At 30.9% G+C, this 17,337-nt stretch overlaps 2 protein-coding genes and 1 pseudogene across 2 annotated transcripts in view; 2 read left to right on the top strand and 1 right to left on the bottom strand.

Moving 5' to 3' along the window:
- Positions 1-7,389: 7,389 nt before the first annotated feature.
- LOC110415646 (disease resistance protein At4g27190-like) lies at positions 7,390-9,268 on the bottom strand (annotated as a pseudogene).
- A 1,768-nt stretch (positions 9,269-11,036) lies between these two features.
- Positions 11,037-14,893, top strand: LOC110415317 (stress regulated protein). The gene is given in 7 exon segments (XM_021426933.2): positions 11,037-12,339; positions 12,620-12,838; positions 13,057-13,143; positions 13,335-13,481; positions 14,072-14,098; positions 14,211-14,306; positions 14,402-14,893. Coding segments are annotated over 7 exon segments (999 nt in total). The 5' UTR covers positions 11,037-12,117; the 3' UTR covers positions 14,603-14,893.
- Positions 14,894-15,879: 986 nt separating this feature from the next.
- The window catches only part of LOC110415042 (DHHC-type zinc finger family protein), a 3,699-nt gene continuing 2,241 nt past the window's right edge, over positions 15,880-17,337 (top strand). The window contains exons 1-4 of the mRNA XM_021426515.2: positions 15,880-16,061; positions 16,144-16,237; positions 17,027-17,121; positions 17,215-17,337. The exon at positions 17,215-17,337 is cut by the window's right edge and continues 38 nt beyond it. Of these exons, the coding sequence (XP_021282190.1) occupies positions 15,913-16,061; positions 16,144-16,237; positions 17,027-17,121; positions 17,215-17,337 (461 nt within the window). The 5' untranslated portion in view covers positions 15,880-15,912. The remainder of the gene's footprint in view (positions 16,062-16,143; positions 16,238-17,026; positions 17,122-17,214) is intronic.

Here is a 17,337-nt window from a genome sequence, read left to right as displayed (position 1 = left end):
TGAATGTTTGGCCATGTATCATAATCGTAGGCCACTAGAAACAAAACATATTCACGTGCAGAGTTATTGTGTCCTAACGACAAGACGGGATAGCTTTCATTGACCTGTGCAATGAAGGAAGCCTTACCAAAACCAAGTCTGCATTTTGAACCTTTTGCATTTATGATGGCCTGCGGAAGATAAGGCGAAAGTGGCCATTCATGATTTGTCAAGGGGAAATAGCAGGTTTTACAATAAATTACCTTACTATATCATTGAAACCCAAATGAATTAACGTTTGATTATTTGCAGAGGTAGATTAAATTGTGATTTTCATGAGAAAAATCAAGTCAAGATATTTTTTTATAATCTCGAAAAAGATAGTTTATCCTTTATGGTAGTCATATACATATTTTTGAAACTCTGAAATAAAATAATGGAGAGAAGTACTTCAACCCCATTGCTCTGTGAGAGTTATAAAAAAAAATTATGAAAAAACTAATTTTAGAAAAATTGGTATTTAGAAAAATTTACAAGATGAATGTTTTTGTTTGCCTTTTAATGAAATTTGGAAATTGCATCAATTTTTTTTTATGTTTGCATAATGTGCATTAAAAATATGAATTAAGCTAAAAAATTAAAAACAATCTAAAATGAGATTTTTCAAGGTACTTTTAGAGACAAGTTTCTTGAAAATGTTTTGAGCTTGAAGAATGTAGTGAAAAAAATTCATATTTTGAGCTTTTGATGATTAGAGCAATTTAAAAAGATAGTTTGATATTAAAATGAATGGAGCATTAGCCTTTATTAATCTTAATTAAGTCTCTATTTACCCCTCTTTACTACAGACTCAACATTACAAGTGCTTAACTCGATTTGAAAAGCAAGACTATGCACTAATTACGGATATTACGAACAACATTAATTTGGGAGGAAAGATAGATCTTAAATAGTTATACCATATATTAATTGATTATCATTGTTCCATCGCTTCTTTAACAAGAATGAGTGGAAAGGGGACAAAATTATACGTGAACTTTCCGCAGACAAATCTTTTGTAGCGTTATATATATATATATATAGGAAAAAAAAACCTTTAGCTTTGTATTGTCTTGTTTTGCAACATTCAAAGGGTTATTAAATTATTTAAATTTTGAAGTAACAAACATTAAATTATTAAATAGAAATAGGCCTTTTGCCAATAAATTATCTTACTTTGTGCTATTGTATTGTGCTTAAAATTTCTAGATCCACTCCTGTACCAAGCTCTGGTCATGAGCATTGAACATGTGGCCATGCATCAATCAATCGCAGGCCGCTAAAAACAAAACAAAGTCACGTGCTATTCAAATGAAGCAAGTAAAATACACGGGGGTTTGGGCCCACGTGATCAATTATTGTCTGACAAAACTTTTCGTTGACGTGTAAAGGCTGCTTGTCCAAATATGGAGGAAGACTCACCAAAAGTCTTCGTCATTTCTATACAATTATTCAGCAATAAGTAAGATCAGTTCCTTTCTTTTTAGAATAATTGTGTATGCATCTTGTCATGGCCACTTGGCGGCTGTCAGCTTATCGGTTCCGTCAATCGTCAACGGATGGCCTATTCTTGATTTTTATTGACTCATATTTGAAGTTACGATTTAATGGGTGAGCGATGACTCGGCTTCGACGACGAACCTTTTGAAGTATTATCTTAAGATGAAATCAACTGTTTCTGGAAAAGTATCGGAGACGTTGTTTTCGTTCGCACCTTTTAATTGAAGTTTAATTTTTTTAACTAGTTTTATATCTATACAAGGGAAAAGTAAATCAATTATAATTTTGGCAACATAAAATATTATTTAAAAAATCAAAATGTTTATAATTTAGATAAAATCAAAATATAGAAATAAAACTAGAATTTCTGCAAAGCTGGTAGCGAGACTTGAAGTTGTTCTTTAATTTGTCTTCAAGATCCTTCACTTTCTTCACATTTTCATTCATTACCTTGTCTACTCCGTTGCACCAAAGCTCAACGCCCGATTTTATCTTCTTCATAGCAATTGATATCCTGTTATGGGGTATAAAGTACTTACGGGTAACTGACTTGATTATTTATGATTAAGTTATTTTATATTTCAGTTTACGATAAATTTAAATAATAAAATTATTATATGTATCAAATTTAAGTATATAATATGTAAAATTTTATTAATGTTTTAAGTACGAACTTGTATAAAGATAAGAAACACTCCACATCTTTACCAATTTTATCAACAATTCAAATTATTAGAAATTGACAAATATATTAATGAAAAGTTATTATTAGTTAAATTATTAAGTTGATGTTATTAATGTATTTAAATTAAAAATTATTAAATTATTATTTATATTTAAATAATATAAATATCACATTATATTATAAAGAATATAATTATTATATATATATTTTTAAAATAAATATATTTATTTTTTATTTTTTATTTTATAAAAATTATCATTTATAAAATTATTAATTATAATATATATAATTTTGTTTATGTAAATTTATAATATATATCTAATGAGTATTTTTTGGTTTGACTACTTTTATATTCCTGGATGTTGGATGTTGCGGTAAAAAGAGAGCAAAGGAAAGAAAAGCTATCACACAGGAGAAACCGACGCTGGGTCAGTTGAAATTTAACATTGACGGAGCGACCCAAGGTTGTCCTGGACCAGTTGAAATTGCAGGCGTTTTGAGGAATGAGAAAAGGGAGGTGTTAATTACCTTCTCCAAACCGATTGGCACTGTTAATTCTACTACAGCTGAGGTTCTCCTTGTGAAGGAGGCTTTCTTGATCTTCTCAGATTCAAGATGAAAAGGCAATCACTGCTGATTGATAGTGACGCGCGCAACGTTGTAAAATGTACTAAAGATCTTGCGAGTGCGCCTGGGAGGCTGAGATTTTAGATGATACAAATTGACAGGTTAAAGGAGATAAGTGCTATATCAGAGATCAGACATTCATTGAGCGAGGCAAACCAAGAAGCTGACACATTGGCTAATGCTACCATCCATCTTCAGAGTGAGGTTTTAAGAGTGTACTAATCCCCTTTTCAATCTTGGTTATGTGGTGGTGAGTTTCAGCTATGGCTAACCTCTGGTTTGAGTTTGCTTGGGGCTTATGGTTGTTAATGAGTCCTGTTTCCTCGGATCTGTATTTTTTATTCAAATTTTGAAATGATCCCTCTTTTGTTTCTATTGGATTGGGAGAGAGAGTCTCCGTCGATGCAGGGATGTACAGACAAGTTCATGAGTGCCTGCAACCCCTCTGGGATTTTTTTTAAGAGGAGTGAACGTAGTGGTCTTCTTTGGTGGTTTGGTTTTTGGGTCTTGGTGTGGACAGGGTACCATGACCTTTCTTCCTTGGAAGCGATCATGAATCATAATCATGGTTCACTAAAGGCCAGACATAATCACTCACTCTTGACCCGAATACGATAAAACACATGGGTCGGGGCCGCTTGCTCTATTATTGTACTACAAAGTTTAAAACGGGAGAGCTTTTCTTTCACATGTTAGTGGTGTGCTGCTTCTGCTTGTGAATTTATACAGGAGGACTTACCAAACGTAAGTCTTCACTCATTTAAAAATGAGTGGTTTAGATTGATGCCATCGCCGAATATGAGGCGAAAGTGGTCCTATTATGTGGGTGAAGGAGACAAAAATAATAATTAAAAAATTTAAATTTTATTTGAAATAAAAAATTACTTAATAAATATATATCAGGTCAGCAAAAATTAAATGGTACGTCAACTCAATCAACAACTATAATAAATGAACAAGAAGAAATTGCGAGAAATATCTTTTTTTGATAAAGATATTTTAAAAATAATTATTAAAATAAATTTAATTATTTTTAATTATTTTTAATCATAACTTAGTAAAAATATTTTTAAAATTATTTTAAATAAATTAAATTATTTATCATAATTTTTTTTCATTTATATTTTTAATTTCTCTCCCTCAACATCACACTCTCTCTAATTTTATCGATTTTTCTCTTTGGCATTCGTCTAGTATGCTTCTGATTTTTCTCTTGCGTTTTCAAATTTCTCTTTTCAGCACTTTGAAGACACAAACGATGATTTTGATGTATTTAAGTGAATGACTATTTGAAAATTTTGATTTTTAAATTGGATAAAACTAAATAATAGAAATAATCACAAATATTTGAAATAGCTTTTAATTGGATTAATTCAAGATCTACACACCAATAAACTCAAAATTTTAAAATTTATAAACCTAAGTTTTCAATAAATTTTTTCTCGATTTTTAGTTAAAAGAAGTGTTTTAGATAAGAAAATTTATGTTTTGATTTATAAAAACATGTTAGAAACACTTTAATCGGTGCCAAATTATCAAAGAAATAAAAAGAGTTGAGAGGATTTGAAGTTTTAGCTTGTAAGTAACAACAACAGTTTAGGCGTTAAAGTGTAACAAAATGTTTTTGAATATGACGTGTAATAATAATATTTTTTCAATATGACATGTAATAAAAGTATTTTTTTTCAACAGTATAACAACATATTTTAACCATGGCGTGTAACATGTTTTTGTACATAGCGTGTAACAATAATATTTGTTTTAACATGGCGTGTAACAACCTAACCATGGCGTGTAACATATTTTTATACATGGCGTGTAACAACTTAACCATGACGTGTAACATATTTTTGTATATAACGTATAACAATTTAACCATGACATATAACAGCCTAACCATGATGTGTTATATGTTTTTGTACATAGCGTGTAACAACCTAATCATGTCGTGTAACAACTTAACCATGGCGTGTAACATGTTTCTGTACATGATGTGTAACATCATAGTATGTAATTTCATTAAAAGTAATTTTGTCTAACTTGGTTAAAAATTGTTAAAATTATAAAAGAGACTATTTTTGAAAACATCTTATCTTTAAAGGTTATTTTTTAAAATGCCCCAATGAATAATGTGAAATGTAATTGAGGAATTTGCAAATGGGATTCATTAAGGCGAATTATGAAAGAAATATTTTTTTAAAAAATATATATAATGTTGAAATAAAATTTTAAATTATTTAAAAAATAATAATTTTTTAAAATTTTTTTATTACGTTCAATTAAGTTTTTATATTTTTATTTTGAATCAAGTAAGTTTTTATGATTAATGATTGATTAATTATCATTAATTTAAATATCACTTGTCATTTTATATTTACATGATATTGACATAATACTGATGTGGAAGGTAAAAAACTTTGCATGATCATGTTATCATGTCAAATAAGTATATCACGTCATCATCGATTATAATATATTAACGTGCCACATCATCATCAATTATGATATATTGACATAGCATATTAGTACTATGCAGTATAGAATAATAAATGGTATTTTAAATAAATTAATTATTAATTTTAAGAGTTTGTTTGACTCAAAATAAAAAGTATAAGGGTTTATTTAACTTAAAATAAAAGTATAAATATTTGCATGAACGTAGTAAAAGTATAAGAACTTATTTAAATTTTTTCAAATAGTTTAAGAGTTTCTTTGAATATTATATCAAAAATATATATAAAAGAAAAAAGAAAGCATGCATAATGGAGATCAAATTGAGATTTAAATTTGATATCTGGTTAAAGAAAAGAAAATAGTTACGGTAAAAATTGAAGTTTTATTTAGTATTTTAAAAATGTGTTGTGAATGTTAATGAATAGAATTTATGTTTTTTTGTTAATTTATTGAATGATTTTTTTGAAAAGTTTTTTTGGTACAATTGAGGGATTTTTTTATGGCCAATAAGTATCGGATATTTCCCTCTCCTATACAATTATTCTGCAATAACTAACATCACTTTCGGTAGATATGAGATTTAGATATTTTTGAACATGCTCTAAATAAAACAATAAGTCTTTATTATATCTTTCTGTTTTACCTTTTTTAATCTTGTTACTTGTAACTAGTTTTAAATAGGTTTAAATCTATGCACAGGACAAGCAAATCAATTATAATTTTGGTAACATAAAATATTATTTAAAAGATCAGAATATTTATAATTTAGATAAAACCAAAATATAGAAAATTAATAAAACTAGAATTTAAGCAAGGCAATTATATAGAATGGGTTATTTAATTTTTTACCAACATGTTTTTATTAATTTGGAAAAGTCTACATTCACATTTTCAAAAGTTTTTATTGGGATTAAATTAGGCCTGCAAATTAATATGTTTTATATTGTAGCTAATAACTATATAGGAACAAGTAGCAAAAATATGTTTACAATTAATTAAACTTGTATTTTGGATTTAAATTCTTAAATTTAAATGGTTTATATCTTTGTTAAGTTAATTATACAAATTACCTAATTAGAATTATATTATAAATTCTTTTCTTTCCTATATTTCATTCTATTTTTTCCATATTATTTGTTCCATTCCTCTACTTTTTTTTTCCTTTCTTAATTTATCCCAAAAAAAAAACATCTTTAGAAAGACCTAAGCAATTGTTTCTCCTCAGCATTGAAAACAAGAAATTTTTTTTGCAAAATAGTGTACCAAACCACTTTCTATGGACAATTTTCTGAATAAATAATTTTATTTTTTTTCTGGTCAAACCAAACCAATTTTGGTCATTATTTATTACTATAATATTATGAGTAATTACAATTTAAAAAATTTACTTCTGAAAATTCTTAAACTCAAAATTTTCAAAATCTTAGTTTTTGAAATTTTAATTTCACAATATAAAAAAAGGTTAAAGTTTGTATAATTGTGAGCCAAAAAAAAAAAAAGAAAAAGCAAAGTGAGGGAGTAACAAAAGTTAACAAAAATCAAGTTCATTCTGGAATTCAATACAGAAAATTCATGTCATAAAAATAGCAAGAATTCAAAGACAACATTGGCAGCAAGTGGAATTGGGCTAAAGCAGAGGAATGCTGCTTATACTTCAGGGCTAGGCCATTCATTTTGAAACAAAGAAGTGACAGCAGCACCAACTATAGTATTGTTACTTTGGTTTGTGTTATTGTGTAGTCTTATGATTAGGTATCAAATTAACTACATTTATAATCATAAATTTAATTTCCAGAGAAAGGATATAGAGGTTAAGGTTTTAGTTTCTGAACATGTAATGGAATCTTGTGTCTACTTCATCCTAGGTAGTTTTTGTTTCTAGATGAAATGCATGGATGCATGTTTGAAGGAAATTCTGCAACATTAGTTGTCAAACCCGCATTGAATTGATGAATTACTTTTGAGAAGGAATTAAAGTTATCGAGATTCCGGTTACTAGCCTGTTAATACATACTTGAGCAAAGTATAGCAACTACCCAGACCATGCTACATTCAGAGTTTATTACTTAATTAAATCTTTTTAACAATTGACTTTGGGCAATCAACTACATTGTAATGCTTCCCAAACAAAAGCTCGTCAGGTTAGAACATGACTCAAGAGTTATGCGCTGAAGCCTGGGTAACACCATTGAATTCACTGCTGCTTCCTCTGCTTCTTCAGTTGTGATTATTCGCTCCATCATAGGGCAATTTTTAACTTTTATCTCTTTCAATTGCAGAAGGTCCAAAGCCATGGAAACAGTGGATATGTACTTCAAGTTATTGCGGTCATAATCTTCCAAATATTTAAGATTTACGAAAGCTTTTACAATCAGGTTCTCATGATTGTAGAAAGAAGTATTTGGAAGCTGATTATGCCATATCCTTTCAACATTAATTGAGGACAACAGTAAATTCTCCAAACAAGGGAACAACATCTGCAGACAAGTAATTAATCTATATTAAAAGGAGTAGAAAACAAGAAAAAAAGACAACGGAAGAAAGACTATCTCTTTTAGCGTAATTAAATAATATTCTATGATTAAAAAGAAGTAATGGGTTTGGCAATGCAATAGCAGCTTAGTTCAGGAGAAATACTTACTTATATTTTAAAGAAAAGTGAACAATCACTAAATTGTAAAATTTAGTAGTACGTGGCACATTCCCTGGCATTTAGCTAGGGAAGATCAAAATTCTAAAACAAAAATGAAAATAGAGTAGTTTATGCCTAATTTTAGAACATAGATGTTGAAATTTATTTATCTAAATGAACACAATCTCGAACCTATGAACCTATGATCTCTAACTAAACCCTCTCATCTCCTACAATTATGCTAGGCTCTCATATATAAGTTTAACAAAGGATAAGTATAGGATTATATAATTTTTATAAGCAGAATAGAGAGTGCCAAATTTATAATGGATATTCAATGGATGTGTTTACTCAAATTAGATTTTCAGTGGCACTTAGTTAAAAAGCGAAGGAGGGAGATTCTAAAATAATATAAATTTAACATTTGAGAACATTGGTTGATCATAAGAAAAAAATCTTAAAGAAATTGGAAATGAGATCAAAATATGACTTTGAATGAGTAAATGATGGAAATTAAGAAAATACCTTTTCACTGAAAAGAGGCAGAGTTGCTTGTGTCTTTAGAGCAAAAGCTAATGAGCTGTGATAGATTTCGAAATGTCAAAGATCTTAATTGAAAAAATTCATTTTTAGTAAGTGCACCATTATCATTAATGATATATTCGATCCCCGAACTATTTTGGATACGGAGATTCTTCAAATGCGGTAGGCTTTCTTCATCTTTGAACTCTTGCATTGCAATCTTGACACCTTTTAAGTTCATCTAAATACAGAGCTTCAGTTTTCCTCAACAACAACTTAATTCCATGATCCAACTAATCAATGCTTGTACTTAACTTGAGTTTCAAAGTCCTTGAATATTCATACTTACCCAACCATTCCCATTCCTTTCCAATGAAAATCTTGTATCTTTCCAACTTCTGCGAATCTTTAAAGAGCAAGCCCCCTGACATGGCCTCTGCATCAGGAATATGGACTTCTAAAGTGGTCAAAGAAGACAAAGCCTTCAATTCAGCAAGACTAGCATTGCTTCGTTGGTTGGCATGTCCCCCTACTTCCCATTGAATAAAAGTGCCACCCACATATAATCCTTCCAATTTGGACAAATTTGATAAGACGCTTGGTGGAATTATTTTGAGTTGAGTACAATGACTTAAATCTAATAACTTCAACTTAACTAGTAGTCCAATTTCCTTGGGCAGAATTTTGATATCAGATTTCAAAAGACTGAGAATTTCTAAATTCTTGAGCTCTCCAATAATGGCTATATCACCCAATTCACATTGGTCAAGGCATAATGTATGAAGACTTGTTAGGAGTCGAATTGATGAAGGTAAAGAAGAAAAATGCATGTTAGTGAAATCTAAGACTTTAAGATATGTTGTTTTCCTAAAGAAGTTAGGTGGTATTTTTAAGGAAGTATCCTTGTTAAACATAAGGAAAAGAACAAGTTGTGGACAATTTAACTCGTCAGGAAGTTCTCCAATACTAGGATATTGCAAACGCATCATGTTGAACTTTTTCATTGTCTCTGCAACAGGCCAATCTTTCAAAACATCCTCCTCGTTTAATTCCAACATTAACAATTAAACAAAATTACATAGTGAAAGGTTTGCCAGAAAACAACTATTATTATATATAAACTAATAAGAATATCATTCCATCAGGTTTCTATTATTTATGTTTTTGTAGCTGCCATAACAATTTCACAAATGATAAATTAATACTCGAACGAAAGAAAACTCGAAGACAGACAAGAATTGATTAGGTTGTTGCCCCATGGAATCCAACCTTAGTTAATTGATTAGGTTTTGTAAATTATTATTTTTTATTTTAAACATTATCATGCCAACACCAACAAGAGTTGAACTTATTAATACATAATGAAATTATGGTGAAACCCTGTGGCTTTGATTGGCCATTCAAATCCAACCAATCCTTGCTTTTTGCAGCCATAGGTGAAACAAATTTCTTAGACCTTTTCTTTGGACGTGTGAGCTCTGCTTGTTCAATTATAAAGAAAGACTTATCATTTCTAAGCACATAATTTCCCATGTGATGCAATGCAAGTACACTTTAACGATTAAATCTTCATTACTCATACGCTTCAAATCAAAAACAAACATTTTGATAGTTTTGTTTCAGCTATTGATAAGGAAAAAAATTATAACTTATTAACTTAAGCAATTGGTTTAGTTAAAAGACAAAAAAAAAAAAAAAGTCAAACTCCTAAATTATTCAAGAAAATATAAATAAAGTTTTATTTTTTATTACCTTCTATCATATTTCTATATTTTTATTTTGTATCAAATAAACTCCTTTTACTCACTATTGTTAGTCAAAATTTTACTTGTCATTTTTATGTTAAGTGGTGTTGATGTGACATTGATGTGAAAAAATAAAAAATATCATGTGTTTATATCATCATACCAAACTAGTATACCATATCATTATCTATTATGATATATCATGTTAAAACTATTTAATATAAAACAATAAGTATATATGCTTTAATAAAAGTTTTTTAGTTTTAATTAATTCATTAAGTTATTTTTTGTTTCTAATTACTACTATCGCAATGCTTGGATGAAATCCTAATTAAATTCTTCACCTAAAAAAGTCGACTCCAAAATGTGACTCTTTGCAATCCAAATTCCATCATCGAATTAATTCAAAATAATACATGTTTTATTTAATTTCTAATTATTATATATATTAATATTTTAAAATAATTATTTGAACTAATAAAATATTGAAATATAAAATTAAGACTATCTTAATGATATGATGAAATCTTAATTAAACTCGTCACTTAAAAAATCAACTTGCAAATGTGACTCTCCACATTCCAAGTGATGTTCCATCATTAAATTAATTCAGATTAAGCCTATTTAATTCATTAATTTTCATACAAAGTTTATTAATAAAAACATGATAAAATATAATGGACTTAAAATAAATATAAGATGGGGTCCAAGAACCTTCAATGGGCTTTCTATGCTCTCTTCCTTTTTCTTTGAGCTTCTCCACTTGGGCTTTCTATTCACTATCATTTTGGGCTCTTTTTTGTCTCTTTTCTTCTCCTTCACTTCCTCCTTTTTCCTCTTCTCTGTCTTCCTTCTCCTTCGTATTTCTCTCTTTTGTCTTCCTTCCTCTTCTCCGTTCTTTTCCTGCTTCCTTCTTCTCCCGTTTTCCTCTCCTTGACGTGACCCCCAACAAAAACAAACTACCCCTCCTTCTTCCAACCAAAACCAAGGACCCCCTTTTCAAGGCTGGCTTTTCCCTTTTTTTTTTTGGTGAATTTGGTTTCTTTTTTGTTGTTTTCTCTTTTTGAGGTTTCAAAGCTGCCTGCTATCATAATACGTACATTGTTTTCAATGAACTTCTTCCAAAGAGGAGAGCAAAGAGCAGAACAAAAGAAATATGTTGTTACAATATTTTTACATGCAATGTAACAAAGGGCATGTTATAATGTTAATGATGATGGTGAATACAGAGATTTAATTTATAATGTAAATTTACTTAAATGACAATATAATAATATGTCTTTTATATTAGCAACTGTTTATTTTGAATTTTTTTTTCTTTGGAAATTCATTGTTTTCATATATATAAAAAATGTCTGAATGATAATATTAGCAAAAAAAATTCGACCAATTAATTAAGTTATTAATTAAATTTAAACCGTATAGGTTGTTCTCACTGCCATTGTTGAGGTTCATTAAGAAAGGAGGAAATATTATTTTTAGTGAAGTTAGAAAACCCCGATAATGATAGTGAATAAAAAAAATATATGTTGGCTTTTAGTAATATTAACTTCATATATGATAATAAAATGATTCAATTTCTCACATTTTTTATCTTTTTTTTTTTAAATTTTGTTGTGTTTCAATTACATGTTTTGAGCTTTTTAAGAAATTATCTTACTTTATTAATTTTTTTTCAAAAATTTAACAAAAAAAAAGGCTTTGTTTTTTTCCTTGCAATAACAAGTGAATTTTAGAATAAAATTATGTTTTTTTTCCTTTGATTGCTTTAGAGTTTTTCTCTTCCTATGTCAGAAAATCATTATATATAGTTGTACTAGACTTATCATAATTCTGTGGCTGAGAAAATGTGCAATTTGAATGGAAAGTGACATGGTGTGTTATGTTAGAAAAAGGATTGTATTTGGGATGCAATTCCTTCTCCTTTTAGAGTTATGGGCACTTTGGTTTATTACTGTAACTTAAGTTCATGCCCGAGGCTGAGATTATCCACTTTTAGGATTGTGGGTTCATCAGAAATTGGGGTGTCCAGAAGACAAGTATTGGAACAAGTGGATAAGGAGCTCAACAAAGGGGATGAGAGGGCTGCACTCACTCTTGTCAGGGACTTGCAAGGAAAGCCTGGTGGGCTTCGATGTTTTGGTGCTGCCCGGCAGGTTTGCAGACTTATAAATGGTTTTTGAATTGATAGAATTTGTGTTCACTTATAGCTTTGGCTGAGAAATTCAGTTGAATGTATGTCTCTGCTTCCTGATCAGTTGAGTTGGAAAAATTGTTACCTTCATAATTTGTGTGCTGCAATTTGTTGCATTGCAGCAAAAATAGGAGCTCTCGTTCTCTAGAATTTGTTCACCACTGTTTTGGAATGGATGTGGTGATTTTCATTGTCTAAGGTGTGCCGTTTGGTTTCATTTGAAGAGTGATTTCGCTGTGCAGGTTCCCCGAAGAGTGTACACCTTGGATGAATTGAGACTGAATGGAATAGAAACTACATCTCTTCTATCACCAGTGGATGCAACTCTGGGTTCAATAGAAAGAAACCTGCAGCTTGCTGCTATCTTATGAGGGGTTGCAGCATGGAATGCTTTTGGGTTTAGCCCGCAGCAAATCCTGTTTATTTCTTTGGGATTCTTGTTTCTGTGGACACTGGACTCGGTAATTTCCTCATGCTGATCTAACTCATTTCGTTCAGGAACTGTCCCCTTCTTTGATATCTGACTTTACAAGTTTATTCTTATGAATGTGTTTCTTTGGCTGACAAGAGATTTCTAGTTTAGAATTCATTGCTTTAACATGGATGAATAGTTTGACGAACAAATAGTAATGGGGCAAAAGCCACACTGTTTTCTACAACATGCTAGTTTTTTGTATAGGTTTCATTCAATGGAGGAGTTGGTAGCTTGGTCCTTGACACAATTGGTCACGCTTTTAGTCAGAAGTATCACAAGAGGGTTATTCAAGTAAGGCCTCTCAATTTCATTTTCTATTTTCATTTAAATCACTTCATATATAATGTGTTAATGCTGCTCTCTGTATAATGTGTTAATGCTGCTCTCTGTCTTCACCACCTATCAGCTGGTTAGTCTTTTCATATTGCTGAAAGAAACTGATTTACATTGAAACCAAATACTTATATAAGATTTCTGTGCAGCATGAAGCTGGTCATTTCTTGATTGCTTACCTGGTGGGTATACTTCCAAGAGGATACACATTAACTAGTTTGGAAGCTTTAAAGAAAGAAGGATCACTCAATATTCAAGCAGGGACAGCTTTTGTTGATTTTGAGTTTCTTGAAGAAGTAAGTTGATTTCTTCAAATTGTTGTTCATTTATGTAGCTTTCTCTCTGCTATATTCCATTCAGCTGCTGCTGCCTCCCCATCCTGTCTTCAGTTTGGGTCCTAAAACAAAACCCGTAATCCTGCATCGAAGAATTTGGAATGATATTCCAGCAGAGCGGAAGCCTCTGCCGTACTTCAGTTAATTGTTCCATGGCCATAACCAACTCAGAGATCTACAACTGACCACTTTGTTTGATAGATTTCATGTCTGGTTGGTTTTGCATATACTAGCAAGAAGAAGGGAAAATATCATAGATGACTATATGAGTATGTAAGGCAATCTTGAGGTAGCATAAGGACGAATACTAATTGCATCATCTACAATTCTCCAAGGCATAACACTTGCTTGAGACTCAGACTTAGTCAAGCTAGGTAAAGGCTTTAACTTAACCATGGAAGCGAAAAGGGAAAGGCAGATGATGAAAGAAATTATAACAAGCTAGCCATTGATTGATTTCTGTGTTAATCCTTTTAGTTTTATGAATAATGTAGTTCTTTTATAATCCCTAACTGCTATCACTTTCTTTTCCAAATTTTCGTTTCATGCAGGCTAATGCAGGGAAAGTATCAGCGACAGTATGTAGTCTACTTCTCACATTTTCATTTTCCTGCTCTTAAGCATATTAGATTTCATACATCCTCATTCAAAGTGGCAAGTGTTCTTATGGCGAGAATGTTTCTGAACCAGACGCTCAACAGGTTCTCATGCATAGCACTAGCAGGTGTGGCAACTGAATATCTGTTATACGGATATGCTGAGGGAGGCCTTGCTGATATAAACAAGGTACACAATCCCCTCTGCTCAACTTCTATCATACACTGAAAATCAAAGCTGCAAGAGTTTCACCACTGATTGAACTTTCTGGTTACATGAAGCAGTTGGATGTATTGCTCAAAGGCTTGGGATTTACACAAAAGAAAGCAGATTCCCAAGTCAGATGGTCTGTGCTGAACACAATCCTACTACTGCGTCGCCATGAGGCAGCCCGAGGTAAACTTGCAGAGGCAATGTCCATGGGAAAATCTGTAGGATCCTGCATTGACATTATAGAGGATAACATCAATGATGATGACATCTAGTTGCAACTGGCTTTACTGGCTAACTCCCTTCGTCATTTTTCCTCTTGACTTGTGAGTTAGATGAGATTGGGCTTCATACACAAAGCAGATTCCTGTCAATATGGTATATCTGTATCTGCTGTCTAATGAAAATATTTGTGAAGTAGCTGAAAGGAAGTAAATTCAGTTGTGCAATTTTCCCATGGAATTAAGCTTTGCCATAATGTGATTGATTATTTGTATTAGTAATACCCTTATTATGATAAAATAAGAGGATATATAGATCAAATACTGAATTTCTCTAAGATGCAAATAAACCATAAGCCTATTACATTGTTGAAACTTCAAAGTTCAAATGTTTCCTCTATTCTCATTTGAACCGAACCGGATAATGGTCTGTTTTAGGCTTTGGGTCTTGGGCTAATTGTTCAATTACAGCCTCGGGTCAATGTCGGGTCCATAAAAATATTATAAAATTAATTTTTTTAATGAAAATAATGAAAAAATCAATAATTAATTCGCAAGAATTAAGTTATGCATTACTTTAAAATCATTTTAAAAAACTCATATTTAATTTATCTGTGTTAATAAAAAAATTCAATGGGTTCATTTTCTTTTTTTAAACCTAATCGGTTAATGTGATTTTTTAAAATAAATTGCACATATGATCTAATTAAAGAACCAATTCGAATCAAAATCAAAATTAATTTAAATTAAGATTTGATAACTATATAAAAGGAGTTACGGGCTAGCAAATTGGTGTCAAACATTGATGATAAAAAAATAGATAAAAAAATCATGAACAATAATTAAATTTAATCTTTAATTTGATTCTTTAAAATTAAATGATTTGATTAGAATTAAAAGAAAAATCATGTCCATAAATAAGTGTAACTTTAAATTATAATTTTTTATAAATAATTAACATAAAAATTTGTATTGTAATTGACAATCTACAAAAAAAATTGGAATCTTATCAGAAAACATACCAAAGTCTTAGAATCCCCAATGATACAATGAATATTCAAAAATGAAAAAGTGAAAAAAAAAAAGAAAAGAAAAAACAAAACACAGTTTGTGGACAATTGACACCCAAGTTCAGTTTGTGTACTTATATACAGTTGTACCATGAAAGTCAGAACAACATCTGAGAAACCGAAGCCCGGACTAAAACCTGTCACAGCGACAAAACAAATCAACAGAACACAAACCCTAAAGTCAACCAAGCAGCCTTTGAAAATCTAACAAAGATTTCAAATTGTCTCTCCCCAAATCCCCTGTTTTTCACCTCTTCGAAGTCCCGAAAAAGAAATTTTTTTTTTTTAACAAAGATGGCTGTACATTGGGCACTGGTATGCCATGGCCTGCTGACCCTTACAGTTGTTGTTTCTTTTCTTTGTGGGCAGTGGCCTATCTTCCAAGGAACACCCATCAGCTCCATCCACCATTTCATCACTTTTGGAGCCTATCAATACTTCCTGTATTTCTCTTTTTGCGGTTTTCTTTGATGGGTTCTTTTTGTTTTGGGTGACTGATTTTTGGTTGTTTTGATTTGTTTTCAGGAAGTTTATGGGGGCTGTGTTTGGAGATAAGGGAACAAATTTGATCCTTTCTGTTGAGTACTATTGTTGTGATAGGCCTAATCCCATTTTGCAGGTAACCAATTGAAATTATTAGACTGAAGCCCCTGGAAAATGAAGTTGATTTCCTTTTCTAAATGAGTTTGGTTTTTGTTTCATAGCATGTTAATGAATAAGTGTTAATGAATTTTGGCTGTGCAGTGTGTTGCGTTTGGAATTTAATGGTAGAAGCAGAATTGCAGTACACGAATGTTATGGTCTTTGGAAACAATAGGAAGCAAATATACTCTAAGTAATGATGTTTAGTTTAGTTTCACTTAATTTGATGCTAAAACATTGAATTATAAAGTTCTTTTGGTACATATGAGGAAGTTCTAGTGGGGAGGGAGAATCCGAAACTTGGATGTTAAACCACATATGGAAGAGTAACGATTGCTAGTGTTGGTACATTGAATTACAAGATGATTGACAGAGTTATGTTTTCTCTTTGATATATTTGATTCTTGAATTCAGTTGATTGGAAACCGTGTGCATTAATTTGATGAATGAGGATAAACTAAGATAGAGGTTATGTTCTGTCAAAGCCCTAGTGAACTCCATTTAAATGGCGAAACTCAACCCAAACACACATACGTCAAAAATAATAAAAACCTTTCGCAATTTTTTAGAAACAAATGATTTTGATGTTCAAATATTCTACCTTATAAAAGTATGATGCATTTTCTTTTACATATCAACTGTTGAGAAAGATTATCTTACTATTAAAAAGAGTAAAGAGGACAGGTGGGGGGGGGGGGGGGGGGGGTGTTCTCTGTCCATTATAGCAGAGGGGTCAACCTTTACTCTGATTTTCTCTTTGTTACAGATTATATACTTGGCAATAATTGGAGGAACTTATTACATTATTGCAAAGACGTCCTTTAGATATATCCCTGGCTATTATCTTAGTGGAGTTCATAGGTATGTTCTAAGAAGTGAATTTTCTTCTGTAACCTGATTCCTTCAAAATGATTGTCTTCTTTTTTTTTCCTCTGATTTTATATGTTTTTGCAGGTATACAAGCTTGTTGGCAGTTGGTATCGGCATTCTGCTCTTTCTATTGACTAGCTTTTCTGATCCAGGAACTATTAAGGCAGAGAATGTCTCACAATATCTATCAGCTTATCCTTATGACAA

Source organism: Theobroma umbraticum, unplaced genomic scaffold (assembly GCF_002168275.2).
Source record: "Theobroma umbraticum cultivar Fairchild unplaced genomic scaffold, ASM216827v3 scaffold_147.0, whole genome shotgun sequence".
Taxonomy (NCBI): domain Eukaryota; kingdom Viridiplantae; phylum Streptophyta; class Magnoliopsida; order Malvales; family Malvaceae; genus Theobroma; species Theobroma umbraticum.
This window is presented reverse-complemented; position numbering and strand designations above follow the sequence as displayed.